The sequence below is a fragment of the Aplidium turbinatum genome, chromosome 2 (assembly GCF_918807975.1).
Source record: "Aplidium turbinatum chromosome 2, kaAplTurb1.1, whole genome shotgun sequence".
Lineage (NCBI taxonomy): Eukaryota > Metazoa > Chordata > Ascidiacea > Aplousobranchia > Polyclinidae > Aplidium > Aplidium turbinatum.
In genome coordinates, this window is record NC_137473.1 from 13,149,256 (window position 1) to 13,169,894 (window position 20,639).

Here is a 20,639-nt window from a genome sequence, read left to right on the forward strand (position 1 = left end):
CAAATGCAGATAAGTTCAAGTCTTCGCTGCTCTCCGGCTTAATGAGAAATGAAAATACTAAACCAAAATGTTGAAAATCTTGAGATCTATTGCAAAATTGAGACGTTAGATCCCTCAAATGTACACATCAATTTCAACTATGTTGACTTGGTGATCCAATGAGAATTTGACGTACCATAAAAAATCATCTTGCGTGGCACTCGTGCCAACTGCCAGGGGTTGCCGACCCCCGGTCTATTTCATTAGGTGCTTGAAGGTAATACTGCAGACGGTGGCGTACACAGGATTTTCTCAAAGGAAGGGTCTCAAAAAGCTAGATTATTCATTTGGATAGATTTAGCAGGCACTGCGCACTGATATGTTTCAAACTGAAATTCACTTTGTAACACAGCAGGAAGAACTGTCACATAATCACGCATTTCTGATAACTGATGAGTGTAATTTGACACATCTAAATAGCACCTAACTGACTTAGTGCCACAATTAAGTATTCTGACCCCACACCCCACAGTGCATGCACCTATTTGACAGGCACTTAACTGTTTTCACCTAAAAGATGTGGACCCATATCCTTTAATACTTAGTTAGATATATTTTTAGGACTATTATTATATAGGTTGTTAATTAATTACCATTAATTTTGAGTTCTTTTATTTTAGAAGTGCCATTTTAGCATTGCTTTGTCTGATAATGAATAAACAATATTCTAACTTTGGCTTGATTCATCTTGGTTAACGAAACTTGTTCACGAGCTGCTGGTGCAAAAAACTTAAAGCCATGAATGATGAAATGCAACAATATGAAAGTCGCAAACGGGAGATTGCTTCTATGGTCTTAAACAGCAATTGCAAACTAAGCGTGGATGCTTTGCTGGTACGGTATATTACCTTTTTTTTTTTTCTGTTATAATATAGAATTGCATTTTATTTGTTTGTACATTTTCAATGAGATGTAAAATGGTAGGTGGTAGCATATCTATATTATCGGTCTACAACTTTACGCCGCTGTCCGGATGATGCCAACACAAATGACTCCATCTCTAGGCCTCAAGGCCTGAAAATGCGAAATTTGATTATTTTGTAGTAAAATTAATTCCTCTTTTGAATACGGTAGTAATTTTCAATCACAATTGCAATTTGAATTTTTCTTTTTTTATAAGAATAAAAATAAAACAAAAATATAAAAATTGTTTTTTGCACTTAACAAAATAAAGATAGAGACTAGAGAGTTAGTTATTTCTTCTTAAAACTAATCATTTTTTTGTTTTTTTAATACGATAGTGATTTTAGTTGCCACGAGAGCAATTTTAATTTTTTCAACTTGTTTGTTTGTTTATCTTTATCCTGCATTGTGGGAAAGCGGACTTGAGCGCTATGCATCGGTGTACGTCTTCCGGCATACACCTGACCCACGCTGCAGCCGACTGCAATGTCTGTTTTCCGGTTGTCTACTTTACTTATGACTTAAATTTGGTACTACCCATTACTCGAAATCGATCACTAGGTAGAGGCAATTATCGTTAAGTTTCTTGCCCAGAGAAACAACAGCAAGTGCGGGTGGCTGGAGTCGAACATGCAGGCTCTCGACTGCGAGCCCAACGCGCTAACCACTCGGCCACGGTTGCCGACTTAACAAAATAAAGATGAAGTTGCCACTAATTCATTTGTTGTTTTTTCATCTTAACGGGCACGTCTGCATTGAACTCTTACTAATCAGAATTGTTTGGCAAACTCGAAATGTAGGCTTAAGTCTGGCTTCCCACAATTAATCTCGTTCCTCGCTGCTTCAGGAACAACAGAGGAGGTCAGTTACACTATTTTGTTTTCGATGACCGATTAGGTTTTGAGGTGTAATTAATATTGGCGCTATTAAAGAAAAATAGACAAATCAATGTGAAAAAGCCATAGTTTTACATCTTCTATATACTATTTACTACTTCTACTATGCACGATTGCACGTGAAACTACTACCGTATAAAAAATAAAAAACAATTGGTTATGGTAAAAAATAGTCAAGTCTCAATCTTTACTTTCTTAAGTGCAAAAAAAAAACAGTTTTTACATTTTTGTTTTATTTTTATATTTATAAAAAATGAAAACTGAAATTGCTACTATGACAAATGAAATTACTACCATAGTCAAAAGAACAATTGCTTTTAGTACGAAATAATCAAATCTCGTGTCATTCATTCATGCATTGCAGCATTTGGGCTTTGCGACCTAGGGAAGGCATCATTCAGACCGCGGCATAAAGTTGTGTAATGTGTATCCCTATATTATTGCCTATTATATTATTCAAATAAACAATTATTCATATCAAACTGTGAACAACTGTGAACATGAACTGTGAACATGTTGAACATGTGAACATGTGTGAACTGTGAACAACTGTGATCAACTATCAAACTGTGAACCTTCTTTATATAATCTTTAATGACATTACAATTAATTTACTTCACGGCTTCTACGGCTCTGTCTTACAATTCTATAACATTTTTTACTATTACCAACAACTGCAACTACTCAATACTTAGTAAAAAATGCATGGACATTTATAATTTAAATTGATCAGAAGCTATGGTAATATTATGTCATAAGAGTTAATTCCGGACTAAATTCTGCAACAAGTAAAGACATGTGTTTGACATCAGTCGAGTGCACATTGCATAACTAGGCTAACTTTGAAGTTTCTGGAAAAGCAAAAAGTGTCAGATTCTAGAAGTGAGTTTAGTAGCAGAGGTTGCATAACACTTGGGCCAAAAGTTATTTTAAGGCAAATGATCAGCTATAACAGCTAGTAAAACTTATTACACATATATAAAGCATATTATATAATACAGTACATTTAAGAAAATAAATATAGCCTGCCACCTGGCAAAGCATATTGATTGTAACAAATTTGTTTTAACATCTGTTGTGAATTTGAGCAGCATTAGTGATTTCTCTACCCTAGAACCGGTAATATTTTTGTGATATTTACTTTTTAGGATGGCTTGAGTGCTTTAATAACGGATCTCGACACACCTGCTCTCAGAAGGAACAAAAATGTTGAAAGTTTTCTTAACAGATGTAAGTTTTTGGCTTAAAATTTATGATTACATTATATATATAAGAATTATATAATATGTTCAGTGTAGTTTCGAAGAGTGTGCAAAATTGTGTCAGTGCTTTGCTACATTTCAGAAAACAATGGATTATTATTTTTTATTGCTCAATCACTTTAAAACTTATTATGAGCTAGCAAATAGTTTACACTTTAGGTACCACATGGTGTTTTTCCATTGCTGATCAAAAATATAATTCAATTAATTGGTTTCATGAATCGGCTACCATAATGAAAAAAAATCTTAATCAATATATAAATGTCATATAAATGTTTCAGTGGTGTTTCAAAAGCACATTTTCTTATTTGTAGACACATTGGTTTTAATTTTTGTATAATAAAAGAAAGAAATCTTTGATTTGACGCTCGATTATTATTGGCCCTCTTGATTAAGTAGGCTACACATAATGTTTTTTTTGAAGTGGCCATAAAAAAGTGAGCCCTCTGTAAAATGTGTTGTTACTTCAGATTCTTCAGAGACTAAAAAGCTCAGAGACAAACGAATGAAAGCATCAGATTTTGATGTTGTAAAAGTGATAGGTAGAGGAGCGTTTGGAGAAGTACAATTAGTTCGACATAAGCCCACAAAGCGTGTTTATGCCATGAAGCTTTTAAGTAAATTTGAAATGGTAAGTTTTACTATGTATATTACATGTTTGTGTTTTGATCCAATTCTCCTTTGTTCGAATGATTTTTATACCGTCTTGTAGGATTAAACGAAAAAATACTTGTGATTTGAATGTTATTCATCTCTGTTACAATTAACCAAATTATTTCAAAACTTAATTTTGACTTCAAAATACTATTTGTCAAGTTTCCGATGCTCTTTGATTTTTTATTTAGCATAGAAAGCATTTCCTCCCTTACGTTATACTTTGTGTAGATAAAAAGATCTGAATCTGCGTTTTTCTGGGAAGAACGTGACATTATGGCGATGGCAAATTCAGAATGGGTGGTTAGGGTGAGTGTTGTGCGTTGCTCAACTGCAATGTCGCTTTGTTTAAGCTTACATTTATATACTTCTTAATATTACTCCGTAAGCTATCTATTTTAAGGACTGTTCGAATATCTTTCATGCTTATATTATTGTGGATGCTGTCTAGGTGACAACTTTGTATATGACGATGAATGGCTAAATGTCCGACTATGCAGGCCTAAGTCAGTTTTACATTTTTGTTAATAGAAGAAACGTTTGAAACCCATGCAACCACAACTCAATCGGGTTGTATTTTTTTTTAGCTCGCACATTCCTTTCAAGACGAGAAGAACTTGTACATGGCCATGGAGTTCATGCCAGGCGGAGATCTAGTGAACCTCATGTCAAATTATGATGTTCCTGAACGCTGGGCATGTTTTTACACTGCCGAAGTAGTATTGGCGTTAGAGGCGATACATTCGATGGGTTATGTCCACAGGTCTGTAATTGTCAATGAAGCAACTTAGATTTCTTTTGCTACAACAGTGGTTCTAAACCCTGGTGCCCTGGCTTCCTCATGCTTAAGGGTGCCGCAAGATATTTTGGATTCTTGTTATTTTTGCTCCATTTATAAGCATCTTGATGCAATTTTTTTTGTGTCCTATTAAAGTACAACCACAAATTGTCATGACCAGAGCAGGTATTTTGAAAATTGACGACAATTTACGTAATATGCCTTGCTGGAGTAATGTATGGGTAGAACTTTTTTTGTAATCGCAATTTCGATAGGATATATTTCAAATCTAAAAATTTTTTCAAGTGAAAATTGAAATTAAGATAGCTTTAAAACTAAAAAGAGAGAATGATTATTAAAAGTTGAGGAAAAAATGAGGCTAACTTTAAGGAACTTGCAATTGATTGAGTTTCGCTTTTAGCAGCATGATCGTTGCTTACTTCACAGTGTAGATTCTAACGATCTGTTTTAGCCTGATGCTGTGAGTACGTTGTGGCAATATCAGGGGTCCCACTCGGCATAAAATCATAAAAAATCATAAAATTTTGCTTGATTTGGAAAAAATCATAAAATAGCATAAAATTTAGACACAATCATAAAAAATCATAAAATTTAGTTTTGATGGAGAACTGAGCATGTAAAAATCAAAAAATTGATATAGTGCAATGTGTAACAGTTCCAACCGTGATAACAGCTTAATTATTTGTGTAACGATTGTGACGCCGTCTGTTCAATGCGCTGATTTAGCATAAACCTGTGGTTGCGTAATCAAGTCCAGCGTTGTCTGTGGAGCTGGAATTAGAAAAGGAGCGTAGCTAGATACCTTCATTGCATGTTTTAAACATCATTAGACATAGACAAGTAGACGCTGACAAGATTTCAAGACATTGTAGTTATTGTGGGAGAATGGTGAAAGGATAATTTGACAGCAATGTTTTGGGAAAAAGCGTAGAGCTAGGCAAGGAAACTATTGAGGCCATTTGCAAGCAATGTGTTACTCAGGCCTCGAAATTCACGACGGACATGTCCTTAAATCTTGAGTGGGACCTTGACATTACTTCCTGCAGTTTTTGCCTAAGCAAAAAAACTTCAAGTCAAACATTGCATCCACCCAGAGATACAAAAGGATTTCAGAAGCATTAAAGGATCCTCTGATTGAAGCTTATATTTCATTTGTATGATTTGCTTCTGGTGACTTTGAACGGTTTTTAGTCCTATTCCAATGTGAAGAGCCACTGATTCACATTCTTTACTCAGCAATGTGCTATCTGATCGCGACTTTGCTTAGTAAATTTATCAAAAAAAAGAACTTATCATCCACAGAGTCAGAAAATCTTTTGCTTGATGTCACAAACAAAGAATTTCAGAAGCCGTTGAACTTGATTGATGCTGGAACATGAGCAAAAATTTTAGTCAGTGATATTGCAGTCCTTACTGAACTGAAGCTGACACGATGAACTTTAAATCTGATTGTCTAAACTTTTTTGTGGTTGCTACAAGTTACCTTTTAGTTTACATCATTTGCCATTACATTCATCTGTTATTAAGCAGGCACAATTTTTGCATCCAGTAAAAAGAAATGATGTTGGAGCTACAACTTCTATCGTCAATCTAACTTGGACAGTCTCCAATTGCCTTAAAAAGTGCCTTGCAAATGCTTTTACAATGATGTATCTGTTTCAAGAGAAGAGCTTTATGATAAGGCAAGACTGCAGTGGTTACGGTATCAATCTAAGGATATTCTAGATGAGTTTTACAAAAAGACTGATCTTGAAAGTAACAAATACACCAATTCCCAATCTTCTTACTGGACTCGAGCACTAATCCAATATGGTTTAACCATAACACCCTTACCAAAAGTGTCTTCCTGCAAGAGAATTGACTATTATTGCTGGACAAAAATTGGAGGCCTGTTAGATGATGCTGGGATAAAAAAATATCCGCAACTACTTAGTCTTGCAAAATGTGTTCTAACATTAAGTCACGGTAATGCCAGTCCTGAAAGAGGTTTCTCCATTAATAACGTTTGATTGATTCACATAAAAGTTTTCTTAAAGAAATCACAATTGTTGCACTGAGCATGGTGGAAGATGAACTAAATCGGTATGATGATGAGGTAAACTTTCCCATTAACAGAACACTAGTTTCAGAAATGAAGGATGCTCGTGCAAAGTATATGGCTGACCTTGAGCAGGAAAGAGCTCTGGAAGAAAAATTGAGAAAAGAGAAAGAAAGTGCTCAGGCTACTGTTGAGTGTTAAAGCCAACAATATGGCAGAAAAACAAGGGAATCGAAAAAAATGAAGATGAAATTAAAAAAACTGAAGCAAGCATTAAAGCTGCTGATGAAATTATTGGAGATGGGCATGTAAAGCTTCAGGAGGCATTGTCAAACACAGCATTGGATCGGAAAGTTCTTCAAGCAGCTGAAGCAAGAATTGACATCGGCCGTGATTGTAAAAGAAAATGTGAGAAAGTGCTTGCTAGGTTCCAAACTGAAATTAAAAAGAAAAGATCGTAAAAGTGAATTCTTTACCAATTAACTTTGTCTCAACAAGTAAGTTGACTTTGAAATAGAACGAACGCCATTTTCAGTCTTGTTTTGTTTAATTCTATTTTGTTCGTGAAAAGTTTCAACTGCCTTGCTGTGAGTGTGAAGTATCCTAAATTGTGCTGACTTTGATTTTTTTTTCTGTAATCGCTTGTTATCCTTAAAGTGTAAAAAGAAATACTTTAAAAAATTAAATATAACAAAACATCGAGCTCTGATGTAAAATCATAAAAAAAGCATAAAATTTTGATGAAAAATCATAAAAAAATCATAAAATAACCAAACAAATTCATAAAAAATCATAAAATTTGTGACATTTTTGGCATAAAATCATAAAAAAAAAATAGGAAAGTCTTGAGTGGGACCCCTGCAATATCGAATTACACTAGCTTTCGGAACACAGCTCCCTCGTTATAGCACGTGACTAGGGAACTGTGTTCCGAAAGCTAGTGTAATTCGATATTGCCACAACGTACTCGCAGCATCAGGCTAAAACAGATCGTTAGAATCTACACTGTGGTTGAAGGAACTTGCTGATATTAAGGAGCAATACGTAAAATGTAATGCGTTAATTTTTCATTGGCTTTTGAATAAGTGTCAAGTAACGCATAACTTGATAGGTGTTTTTTTAATTTCGTTTATTGTGACAAAACTGAATCTTAAACCACAAAGCAAAAATGCTAGTGAGAGTGCTGCAAACTACTTACCTTTTCTGTATGGTTCTGTTTCTGTTAACAAAGAAATGTTGAGAACCGCTGTGGTTGCTACAGGGTTTTTGGAATCTGTGTTTGAAATTTTCTTCAATTTTTTAAGTTTCTTCAGTTAGTCAATATTGTCATTTAGCAGCAGTTAAAAGTCAACGCTAAACAGTAAGAAATCCCTAACTGCAAAAGTTGACATACAATCCGCATAATAAACCAGCGAGAAGCTCAATTAATCGTCGAACGACCGCTTCACGTACTCCACCTTTTGACAATTTCTATGATATCTTGTGATGATTTGTCTTCTATCTATAACACACCAGAAAAACGTAGTTATCGTTATCGTACAAATTCGGTTTTGATTTTGTTTAACTGCTATTTTTTTTCTTACAACGATTGTCATAACCCTTTTATTCATTTCAAGCTGTCAAATTATTATGCTTCCATTGGGGTGCTTGGTAGTTGATGAACTACCTGGTATAGTTTTTATTTTTTAAACTCTGATAGATCGTTTGTTTTAGTGTAAATTAAAAAAAAAACTGGAGCTGTAGGTTGCGATTCTGCACATCAAACGATTTTCTAAGCATATACTTCTAAACGAAAAAAAAAATGCTGCAAACATGTAAAAAAGATGTTTTAGATGACGTTTTAATAGAGTCGTGATTGCATATTTTTTTTTTGCAACCTGCAACATCCGTTGTTGCCTAGTTTCTCCTTCATCACTTTACACACAGTTTTGGGACAAGGACAGGAGCCCTGTGAAAACTGTTTGTAAAAAATCAATGACATGTCAGTTATGGACCGACATTCATAGCCTGATCTTTCATAATTTGTGTTTGTTATGATTTCATTATCGACCTTGTGCTTCACCGGCACTCATGGTCCAAAGTCAGTGCCGCTTTTTATTTGCAACTGCGTAGAATAATGTAGTTGGAATGCAATTTGCTTATCTCTGAACGCGCTTTCGTTGATGCAGAGACGTCAAGCCAGATAACATGCTGCTGGATAAGAACGGACACTTGAAACTGGCAGATTTTGGGACATGCATGGCCATGGATGAGGTGATTCTATCATTCACATTGTTATGTAATCATTTTTTTTTTTATTTGCAGTATCTATTTGAATAAGCTGAAATTACTGTTTTCGTAAGGTAATCGATCCGGTCTCAACGAATAATAATAAGAGCTCAGGCTGTTGCACAAATGCCAGCGTTTGGGAGTAATCAGATGAACACAAACCAGTAGGTTTAAAGTAGATGAATGAAGCCCACAGAAAATTACTGTATGAATACTATTATGGGTTAAGTGTGCCAATTTTTACTGCAGTGTCTCACAAAGTTGCAATATCTGACCAAGTTTTACATTACCTTCAGAGAGGGATGGTGCGATCTGACACAGCGGTAGGAACACCAGATTACATATCACCGGAAGTGTTGAAGTCTCAAGGGGGCAACGGCTATTATGGGAGGGAGTGTGACTGGTGGTCGGTAGGTCTAAGCATTGTATGACCGTAAAATAACATTAAAGTAACATTAAAGCAACCGTAAAGTAACATTTTCTGATCATTTTTTGTTAGTTTTAATGTTTCAAAACCAATTACAAGACATTTTTGTTTGGTTTTGCAATTTTTTTTCTACAAAAAAATGTTTAAACTAATAGAATTTGTCGTATTTGAAAATTGTCTTGTATTTACCTTGAATACAGAATTCTCAGGCTTTGGATCCGTAATTGGGCTTCTCTCTAGCACCGGCCTAACTGGCCGTGTAGTTGTTCTCTAATATAGTCTAATACATCAAAATGCCTGCCCATTATTTTTGTTTAGCTTGTTTAAGATTAAAAAGCTTTTACATAGTTGAGCAATATTTAACTCACTCGTTTCCCACAGGTTGGTGTTTTCTTGTACGAGATGCTGGTGGGAGATACACCTTTTTATGCTGATTCCCTGGTGGGAACGTATGGAAAAATTATGGATCATAAAAACTCTCTGAGCTTTCCTGACGACGTTGAAATGTCCAACGATGCGAAGCAATTGATTTGTGGCTTTTTAACAGATCGGTACGTCGATGTCATTTTACATTTGGGTTTATGGGAACATGACATTGTAAGTTACTTTTAAAAGTTAGACAATCCGGTTTTTATTGATTTAATTTTTACTAGTTGAGTTGAACAAGTGACATTTTGCACTTTTTTTTATCATAAAATGTTCTTTTTTTGTAATTTTAGCAGTTTCTAATTCAAGTGCGTGCAATCATTTTGTTGTTTTTCCCGCCCCAAAGCAGTCCGCATTCGGTCATCATCCTAACAAATACGTTGCCCCGATAGCACCTTGCCACTACGATAGGTCAGTTGGTTGAGCGTCTAACTTGGCACGAACGAAGAAGCTTCAAAATAAAGCGGCGCTGACTCGACTTTCGAGGTGTGCGCTTAAACATCCCATTTCAAGGACAGCTCTCCATTCAGCCGCACTTAGTGGATGGAATAATTCACAGACAACAACACTTCAACAATATGAAACATCACTCTGTCAAACTCGGCCCGTTCTTGCGTCAGTCGTTCAAAGCCTCTACAAGTATGCGAAATCGTCACGATTAAGCTCCCAATGACGCTTTCTCAGTCAGAGGATAAAAATTTCCTCAATCAAATACGTCGTACACCTGGCGTTTACTGAAGTAGACCTATTAGTTAAAGGCACACTAAATAAAATTTTTAAACGGAAATTAAGCATTAAAATGCGTAAACCGAACACTCAAGAATACATTTCATAAAAAATTACCGAAAAAAAAATGTTTTCAATGGTGCTGGCAAGGCGCAAAGTCCAGTGTTTCATTTATTTTTTATTTTTTGCAAAGTGACCAGAAGTGGAAAAACTGCTCGAGAATTACGTCACAAGCGACTAGCAGCAGCATTATCAAAAGTGTTTTCCCGCGTTGGGTTGGAAAGTTCAAACGTGTTGCGTTCCAAGAATTTTCACATTGATTCAAGGCCTGGAAACGTTGAATCCATGTAAAAAGTGCTGATTACTCCACGCCTTCTGAATTGCCTAACTGAAATTGTTTCGCATGCCTTTGTGGAGTTTGCCTTCAAAAACTTGTTTTTTTACATGTTCATTTTACATTGATTGAAGGCCTGAATACGTTGAATCTATGTAAAAGAAGCTGATTTACTGTTTGAAGAACAAGATCTGCCATTTGAAACTCACGCAGTAAAAACTCTTGCTCGATCAGCTGATTGCTAGTCGCTTGTGACGTAGACTGTATAATCGCATGCTTCGCTGCTCAAGCCCATTCCGGTTTTGAAACCTCTGACAAAAGCACGCGCGCAATGGTGGTCAGACCGCAATGGGGCCAAATTTTTTCAAAATCGTTTTATGGTAGCATGTTATTGTTAAACACAAAGAACGTGGAAAATCGCCAAGTCAGGTTTTTCCTTTAGTATGACTTAAGCTTTTTCGCTTGGATTCATTTGTACTTTTAACATGTTGTTTTTAGAAAACTTAATTATAAATAATTTTCCTAGCTAGCCATACCGTACTAGTTTATTATTAGTTTTAATTTAAATGAATTTACTGTACTATATGTCCAATTTTTGATTGATTACTTCATGACTGAAGTGTAAATGTATCATTTGCGACTATCCAAGGTTTTTGTAGTGCGTTATTTTTAATACAATGACATAATACCAGACAGCAAATCAGTCGGTTTTTACATTGTAATAAACGTAACGTAATAAACGTAATACAATGTAATAAACGACTGATTTTCTGTCTGGAATATGATCCGCTAGTCACGTTTACGTCAATTCCAAAAATTGCCGTTTTTTTTGAGTAACCGATTTTTTTTTTCAAACTTTGTAGTTAAGATCTACATTTCAAGGTTATATTTCTATTTGTGATCTTCAGGAGCGAGAGACTGGGTAACAACGGTGTGGACGAAATCAAGAATCAAAATTTCTTCAAGAACTCTTTGTGGACGTTTGCCACTTTACGGGATAGTGAGTGGTTTGCATTTTCAAGTGGTGCAGTTATTAAGTGCGATTCTAATAACATGTACCAGCTGGGTACAAGTAATGTTCACCACCAACTGAGCTTTTCGTCTTTTTCATAATTTTTCACGTGGCATCGACACTTTGCTTTTTACTTTTATCATCAAACCACCAGATTTATTTTCCATCATTACTATCTGCGACCAGAAAGAAAGTACTAGCTGCAATATGGCACACACCAGCATGCCAACCAAAAACGGTTGCGGAATTTTGAAGTGTGTGGATGGACTGCATGATGTATGATGAGTTAAGCTGCAGCTAACGCTACTGCGGACAATTCTAACAAGCTTAAGTTTAGTTCATGTACGGTTCTTCTGTATTATAATCTAACTGCGTAGTTCAATTCCAATGCGGAAAGTTTACAAATTACAATAGACTGTTCACGCAGCGATTTCAATCAAATCCATCAGTTGTGATTTACCTCAGTTGTCCAATGTCCACTCCTTCAAACATACGCAAATGTTTGTAGCGACCTTTCAAAGATTCTTTTCCAGTGCTCAGGTTTTGGACCTCGAGTTTCAAGCATGATTTACTGTTACAAACCTAGCACCGGCTTATTTCTGCATCGCGTGAATCCAGTGTCTCTTGATGAGACTATTAGTCATTAAGCAGGAAATAGTTGGTTGGAAATTTCGAATTTCCCCATGCTGGTTGTTGCTGGTTAGATACTGTCCAGCTTATAACGTTTGGTTCTTGTGCATTTTATCTCCGCCGCCGCTGCTGTTATAAAATGCAAGATAATTGATACGGAGCGTAGCCTTAAATTGTAAAAATGACAGTTACCAACATGATGCCGACACAGAGAAGGAATCTTTTATGGCTGCTAGCAAGGCCTGGCTTTTCATTGGCATAGTGAGTATCAGCTTAAGAGTAAGACAGTTAGGTTAATTTGCAACAAACAAATTTAGGCAAAAACAAATATTTTGTCAAGAATCATCCTTCAAGTGTACGAAACTGTTAGATATTAGTTATATAATTGTCTATTTGTATCATTGTCTATTGTCTAATTGTATCAATCTCCTCAGTCAATTAGTTGGACGAGATGTTTTAACTCATAACTCGCTGTCGGCTGCATAGCCGAGTGGTGAGAGCCCTGGGACACCACTCGAAAGGGCGCCGGTTTGACACCGCTCAAGGGCATGCGGCTGTGTCTTTGACAAGACACTTAAACATGCTCGAAGATGGACACGAAGATTGGTTACCTTGTCTTCCTGTTCACTTAATCTTAATTTTCAACTACCGGGCGTAAGCTTGGATACCACAAACAAAAAATCAAAACTTTTGTCTGTTTCTTACAGCTGTCGCACCTGTGGTTCCTGATCTAGATGGAGACACAGACACCCGGAATTTTGACGACATAGAGGAGGAAAAAGGGGACACAGAGGAGTTTCCTCCTCCAAGAGCATTTGCAGGGAACCATCTTCCATTCATCGGCTTCACGTATTCTTCCGATTCTCTGTAAGTTATCCAGCCAATCTGATTCAAACAAATAGTTTAGCTTATGATCATTATGTGTTAATGAATATCTATCATTCTCACAACAACCAGTGAGTAATCCAGTGTTTAGTGACCTAATGTCATTACTAAATGGGTATATCAAAGCCATTTTTTCTTAATTTGTGTTACAAGAAATGTTTTTGTCGGTGTTTTTTCGAATTCTTGTACGTTATTTATTCAAAAATACTTCTAAAACATGGCAAGAGTATATCAATAAGACAATTTGCATCATCTTAGTTTCGTTTAAGACTCACAAACGTACCAAATCCCGACTGGAGTATTTCTAAGGCATTGTCAAAGACTAGGTTGACATAAAATTGTAAAGTAGACCACATGAGCCTAAAATAAATCCGTATCCTTGTTCCAGAAAGTAGGCAAATTATTCTTGTCGACATCTGAAAGTAATTTCTTACAATAATTTTATTGTTTTATTTAACAACTCGCTATTTGCAATAACATCTTTCAACAGTAGGTTAAGCAATCTCAGTTTTCACCAATGCACTCTTAACCTCGTTGCAATGTCACCAGCATGCTGTCGGCTGTTCAATTACTTGATTTTTTATTGTTCTATTTAATTATTTATTTTTACATGTCTGTCATTTTCCAGCTACAACAAAGGAGCGATATCTGAAGTGGTACGTTGCGTACATTGCTGTGATATTAACGCTACAACCAATGTTTATAGGCATGGTGCTGGCATTTCAAATTTGACTTGGATGTCATTTAGTCCATAGTTCTTTTCATATTCATCAGCAGGCAAACGGGAGCCTTGCTAGATTATTTCGCTGGTTACAATGGGTTGTATTTTGTTTTTATGTGCATTTTTTCTTTTTTGAATATTTGAATAAGCTGAAGATGCTATTACTATAGCGAAATCGATTCTTAATAAATTACACTAAGAGGTTAGATTGTAGTGCCAGCATTCGATGAATGCAAACTAGCAGTACCATTTTTTCTTAGCAAGAACGAACGTGGGTGCTGTTAACTCGATGAAATTGTTATTCATATCCAAAACTGGGCATAATATCGTCTGACCCCATAAACTATTTCTCTCGTATCTTGATGTTTTAATCGAATACGGAATTCCTGAAGAAATCGCACTCGGCAAAAGCTCAAAATGAAGTTAAATTTTGAATTTAGTTTGTTGCTTTTATTTTTATAACCTGCTATGTTACACTTTATGTAAATTACATGAAGCTACACATCTCACAGTCATTCCAAAGTTAAGCGTTGATATTTGCGCTGCTATTGAGCTTCCCAGACGGTTTATCAACCATTTTTTACATTGATTTAACGTCTTCAGACGTTGAATCAATGTTAAAAAGAGAATGGATTTGCTGTTTGGGTTCTGCATGTCTTATTTGAAATTAAGTAGCTTACTCACTTTTGTGATTAATTGTATCAAAGTTTAAACATGTCTGAATATTTACAAAGAACTATTGTTTTCTTTCCAGGAAAAGAGTGGGAATAGAGGCTCCACTGAGGTGCGTGATGATGTTTTTACTCATAAAATTCAACGTTGCACACTACATAAATGATGTGTATTACTATTAGATTGTGCATTAAATGCACATTTAAAAAATGACTGATTTCTTGACTGGGATAATCATAACATACATCCGCATACATCAACTTTTTGAAAGACAAGCGCTAAAACCAAAACATTTTTTCATTGTAAAGACGTTTCTGTGATATTAAAAACAATTTATTCCGCCTTTGAATTCCGTCGGGTTTTTACTCACAGAAACCAAAGTGAGTCCTGCGACTTCAATTAAAATGTTATTAAGTAATATTTCATCGCCATATACTTTCCCAGGACGCTGACAAGCTCAAGATTAAACTCAATGACCTCGAAAACAAGTTAAGAAGCGAAATGAAAATCAAAGAAGAACTGCAAAGCAAATACAAGTTAGTTGTCGGTTAACGAAGTTGCAAAACAACGATTTTCAACATATTTTTCCAGGCGTCAAAATCTGTCATTTTTACATTGATTCAACGTCTACAGACGTTGAATCAATGTAAAAATGACTGATTTTGTTGTCTGGGTTTAAACAAGTTGCTTAAACGACGAGTTGATACATTGTGTTTGATGACAACCCTGGTGGTTTGACGTATAAATCGTCACTATTCCAAGACTACTATTTGTGATTGGACCTTTTCTGCTTCATTTGATTGTAACCCATCAGAAGCAACCTCTCTCTAAAAATAACGTTAAAACCCTTTCGCACAAGTTTCACATTTTAACAAATGGCAGCAATAGCTGTTGTTCTGGTTTAAGGGACAATTTTTCAATTCGTGAAAAGGTAGAATATTTTGAATAAATTGAAATGTCGTCTGAAAGCTATTTCACCAACAATGAAAGTCGTTTGTTCATTAATTTTTTGTTTGTGATTTCCTCTGCAAATACAAATCCTTCTGATTAGCGCCAAGAAAGCTGCTTGTCTCTTAGTCTTTGCTACCTATGTTTCTGTTGATTAATTGCAAGCTATATCTTCAAGACTGTTTTCCTTTCAAACATTGAAACGCGCTGGATATGTCCCTTAAGCCATAGTTTTCCCATCCACTCCCCAGGATCATGTTTTGTGCCATGCAGTATGACGTCATTCAATGCCATTGTTGTGATTCGTGCAGCAAGTCCGCGACGAAGCTCGAAAGCGCGTCTCGTGACATGGAATCGGACAGAGAGTCGAGACGAGCGAAGGAATCCGAACTCAGACAGTTGGAACGCGACAACGCCCTCTTGCAGCATAAGCATCAAGAAAATCAACGAAGAGCAGACATGGAAAGTGACAAAAGAAAAAAAGTAAGTTTTTGTGTTAAGGAAATGCTGAATCTAATAACGTGTTTGCTAGAAGACAAATGTTTTGCTTTCTGCATTAGAATCCGGTCAAGACACATTTTTTTTTAATTTTTCACTTTAAAGGATTGAAAAATTGGAAAACACATTTCGAAAACAAGCATTCTATCAATTTTGGAAAAGTAGTCTCAAAAGAGACCAGTTCTTAACCCATTGTTTTTCGGAAAGATTTTTTATTGAAAGTCAGCTGTATCTTTTTAAATGTTTGAGAAAGAAAAATGTTTTATAACCTAAAAGGTGCAGAGTGATAGTTTTTATCGCCCTTAAAAGAACTAATCCTGCATAACGTCATAATGACTTTCAGCATCAGATGTGTGTCTATGTTTTCTTCAAAAAACCTTTTGCATGGTACCATACACATTCTTATCTGCCGTGTCAAAAATCGTTTTTGAATACCTATACCAGTCTCAAGTCTTTAAACTTGCGAAATCAAAGGCAATTCCAGACAGCAAATCAACCGCTTTTTACATTGATTCAACGTCTGCAGACGTTGAATCAATGTAAAAAACGGTTGATTTGCTGTCTGAGATATTTCATTTAAATCTTTCACTTCTAGCTTGAAATGGACGTCTCGTCTCTGACGAGGCAGCTGGACGAGCTTCGGTCTCAAACTGCCGAGCAGAAGAGGGCTGTAGCCACGGCCAGGTCAGACCAGCAGAGGATCGACGACTTGCAGAGGAAGTTGAAAGCCGAAAGTGACGTCGCGGTTAAGCTCCGCAAGAGCCAACAAGAACTTAAAAAGGTAACCAACAGTTGTGGACTGTAGTCTTTAAACCAATCGCTGACGGAGAAGGTTTCCGCGGCTCTGTCGTTTCGATACATCAACAAACTTAGGACCTATATGTTTAGCTTAAATCGTTTTGGGCAATAAAGTTATTGAAGAGCTCAAAACTTAAAAACTCATATTTGATTGTTTTTTGTCCCCTACTAGTAAGTTTGTCTTCGCGTAATTATCGTTTGACTTTCTGCTACAAAAGCGCTTCCATATATATTTTTTCCTTTTCAACAATAACGTCACTCTTGTGAATCGAAAAGTTAAGATAGTGGTTGACATCAAGGCCTGTCGTGAAATTCCCTTCTGCTTGGAAAATGAACTGCTGTTACCGTTCAAACTCAGCCAACTTTAGACGAGGTTGGCTTGACGCCTTTGGGGTTTTGAACTCACATTTTCGATATTCCACCCACGAATATTTTTCATCCAAGAAGAAGAGAGAAGCAATTTACTGATGCTTCTTTTCTGCTCTTCTTTTTGCAGACCGTATCGGATGTTGAGAACACAAGCAATGACCTTCGGGAGCAATTATCATCCTCCCAAGAGAAAGTAAAGAGGTTGGAGCGAGAAAAGATGCGGATCGACACTCTCCTCCAGCAGGAGAAGAGTCAAGGAAAAAACAAGATCACTGATCTTCGAGGTAATTCTCATTGTTTCAAGAACTGCACAGCAGCAAAGAAACTACAGACATTGCTTCTTGGTTCATGCGATTGTCAGTTGTGAGATACCCAGACAGCAAATCAGTCGCTTTGACGTTGATTCAACGTTGAATCAGTGTAAAAAGACTTACATTGCCGGCTGGAAATAAGCTATGTCTTATCACTTTCAGATCACGTTCAAAGCCTACAGCAAGAGACCACGAGATTAAAGCAACAGCTTAGTCAAGCTGAGAGCGACAAGAAAACTTCACAGGACAAACTTTCATCTCTGGAACGGGTAACTATAGTGACTGGTGCATTTGCGGAAGTCTAAGGGGTGAAAGGGAATTTATTTTTAGAGTAAACAGTCTGTTTTTTTTGGGTTTTGTGTTTCGAATTGTATAATTTAAATGTAATTTGAAAAAAATTATAGCCTAATCTAACTGTAAAAGTTTTAATCTTTGATGCAGTCCCTAATCACAAGGTAGTATTATAATTAATATGAGTTTGCGTTTTTGTTTTTTACGATTTCCATCCCTTGTGACATTGACTTGGTCGTAGATGTTCAACCTTGCTCTTCAAAAACATATGACGTGCAAAGCCAACACTTGTGACAGATATCGAACCGTTGCACAAAACCTTTCCCCCATTACAACAGTAAAGCACCTAAAAGAGTTCCGTTTATGTTTGCGTCTCTTCGCAGTCATTCATTTATAGTTTCGCTGACAAGCTTCCAACAAACGATTTGTTTGTCCGCAGTCCAAAGCCAGCATGCAGTTTGAAATGAAGACCTTGCAACAAGCTTTGGACAAGGAAGTTGCAGAACACAAGTCAACTACAGCGTTGCTGGATGATGGCAATAGGAAATATAAATCCATTCAGGGCGAGAAAACGCAAGAAGTTAAAAGTAAATCCCGAATTATCGAAATTTTGACCTTGCTGTGTTTTAGTTGGAAATAACTGTTAACAATAATTATTTTTTAGGTTGGATACTATTTTTACTTTAACTCTAAATGGATGTGTAAATTGAAAATGCAAACTTTAAAAATGTGTGTAGGCTATGTGTTATGAAGGGTTATTTGTTGGACAGTTAGTATTTTTATTTTTAGCCCGCCAGTCGTCGTAACATTAAATAAGTTTTGTTACACCACTTTTATGCAACATGACATTGCAATAGATTGAGTTTCGCTTTTAGCAGCATGATCGTGGCTTACTTCACAATGTAGACACCGACTCCAATACCATTCATCATAGCACATGACCACTGACCAGGGAACTGTGTTCTGAAAGCTAGTGCAAACCACCACTACTACTACAGTGAACCCGTAACATCAGGCTAAAACAGCTCGTTTGAACCTACGTTTATGAAGTAAAACGACGTTGTATGACATTGTTTGTACTGTGCTATCTTTCTGACATTGAAGCTGAGATTAAACATTTTGGTTTCCTTTGAATTACTGACTTCAGTGAAAAATGTGACTATATAAAAAATGTGACTCTATAAAAAATTAATAATGAAAATTAATTTTCGATGGTTCTGAGTCTAACCCACTTTAAATGACTCCCTGAGATGGATGGACTTCATTCAGTGCAAATTGACGCAACATCCTCATCTTCCCTTAGGTCTGGAAAGTCAGCTCTCCCAAGAGAAACACACCCGGAGTAAGCTAGAGCAGGAAGCAACATCCTTGAAGAAGAAGATCACTCTCCTGGAGTATGATCTCAGGGAGGCTAAGAACAGCGAGAAGCAGATGGTGGTTGTGAAGAAGAAGGCTGATGATGAGGTAGAACTGTTTCTATTCAACTAAAGATTGCTTGGTTTGTGTTAAAACAAAGTTGCATTGTATTTTAACAATGTTACTTTTTTGAGTCTAGAGTCTATCTTTTACCTTTATGGATATATCTTGATATGTTTTTGTTATTGTGAAAGCCTGATGTGTTGCGCAGTTACCGCAAGTTATCACAGCTAGGCTTTGCACAGCTTATCATTGATAACACAATCGTTTTGCCATTCAGTTGGCAAAAAACGAAACTGTTTTCTTTTAAAGGGTCATTTATTCTTAACTAAATAATTGTTTCTTTTTTCTTTTAGATCACTTTGTTGACGAAAGCAAAAGCCCAAGAGCTTCAACAGAAGCAGCAACTCCAATCGGAGCTGAGTTCTTTGAAGACTGAGATCAATGCTCTTAAAGCCTCTGAATCCCAGAGCAGCAAGGTAGGCGGAGCATTTTGTACATCCTTTCATATTGCGGCTGAAAAAAACTTTTTAACCTGTCAGAGTCAGACTTACGAGTTGTGTTTTCTTTCAACTGAATGCAAATCTTGCGCCGATTCTGACGAAAAATTCCACTTAGTGCTGGCACTTTTTGTTGTGTTGCTTAAAGTTTGTGCTTTAAGTGCAATCACATTTCTTCTCTGTGACGTACCACGATTTGAATAGTAAACAGTATGTCGCTGCGATTGCGCAAATAAGCGTATACTTTTTAGAATAAAAACTGAAAATTTATGCTAACAAAAAGGTTTGCTATGTTTCTTGACCGTCTTTTGTTGTAAAATCTTGTTACTTGCCTTGCGTAACACATTCTTTGTGCATCAACCAATCACCTTGCAGCGTTGAATTACGTAAAAACACCACTATTTTCCAGGATGTCTCCCAATTCCGAGAAGACAAGCTGGAGTTGGAAAAGAAACTGCAACGGACGAAGAAAGAGAAGCAGAACATGGATGGACAAATGAGGGAGCTACAAGACCAACTTGAAGCCGAACAATATTTTTCGGTATGTCGTTTCTCAATCTCTCGTCTCGCTTTGTCGCGTGTAGATCCTTTGTATGTCAGTCATAGCTATCTTCACTTGGAGCCCTCATGCACGTTCGCCATTTTTTTGTGACTGAAGGCTAAACTTTTTGCTGAGTCAGCAGTTTTTGTCTGGAATCGTTATTCGTTACAAGGCCTCTGTTTAAAGAAGGTTGTGACGTTAGTTGATATCGCAACTCGACACCCAAGACTTTTGCTTTTTCCAAGTGAATTTTAATTTTTTGGTAAAGTGTTGTT

The 20,639-nt window shown here is 36.4% G+C and overlaps 1 protein-coding gene across 1 annotated transcript in view; it reads left to right on the forward strand.

Moving 5' to 3' along the window:
- The first annotated feature begins 663 nt into the window (after nucleotides 1–663).
- The window catches only part of LOC145765379 (rho-associated protein kinase 2-like), a 47,590-nt gene continuing 27,614 nt past the window's right edge, over nucleotides 664–20,639 (forward strand). Inside the window, exons 1-21 of the mRNA XM_082577195.1 lie at nucleotides 664–873; nucleotides 2,987–3,068; nucleotides 3,571–3,731; nucleotides 3,986–4,063; nucleotides 4,342–4,517; nucleotides 8,760–8,844; nucleotides 9,156–9,269; nucleotides 9,668–9,837; nucleotides 11,681–11,772; nucleotides 13,122–13,281; nucleotides 13,928–13,955; nucleotides 14,775–14,804; nucleotides 15,137–15,228; nucleotides 15,952–16,123; nucleotides 16,734–16,919; nucleotides 17,433–17,589; nucleotides 17,779–17,885; nucleotides 18,347–18,494; nucleotides 19,211–19,371; nucleotides 19,680–19,802; nucleotides 20,233–20,364. Of these exons, the coding sequence (XP_082433321.1) occupies nucleotides 778–873; nucleotides 2,987–3,068; nucleotides 3,571–3,731; nucleotides 3,986–4,063; nucleotides 4,342–4,517; nucleotides 8,760–8,844; nucleotides 9,156–9,269; nucleotides 9,668–9,837; nucleotides 11,681–11,772; nucleotides 13,122–13,281; nucleotides 13,928–13,955; nucleotides 14,775–14,804; nucleotides 15,137–15,228; nucleotides 15,952–16,123; nucleotides 16,734–16,919; nucleotides 17,433–17,589; nucleotides 17,779–17,885; nucleotides 18,347–18,494; nucleotides 19,211–19,371; nucleotides 19,680–19,802; nucleotides 20,233–20,364 (2,550 nt within the window). The 5' untranslated portion in view covers nucleotides 664–777. The remainder of the gene's footprint in view (nucleotides 874–2,986; nucleotides 3,069–3,570; nucleotides 3,732–3,985; nucleotides 4,064–4,341; nucleotides 4,518–8,759; nucleotides 8,845–9,155; nucleotides 9,270–9,667; nucleotides 9,838–11,680; nucleotides 11,773–13,121; nucleotides 13,282–13,927; nucleotides 13,956–14,774; nucleotides 14,805–15,136; nucleotides 15,229–15,951; nucleotides 16,124–16,733; nucleotides 16,920–17,432; nucleotides 17,590–17,778; nucleotides 17,886–18,346; nucleotides 18,495–19,210; nucleotides 19,372–19,679; nucleotides 19,803–20,232; nucleotides 20,365–20,639) is intronic.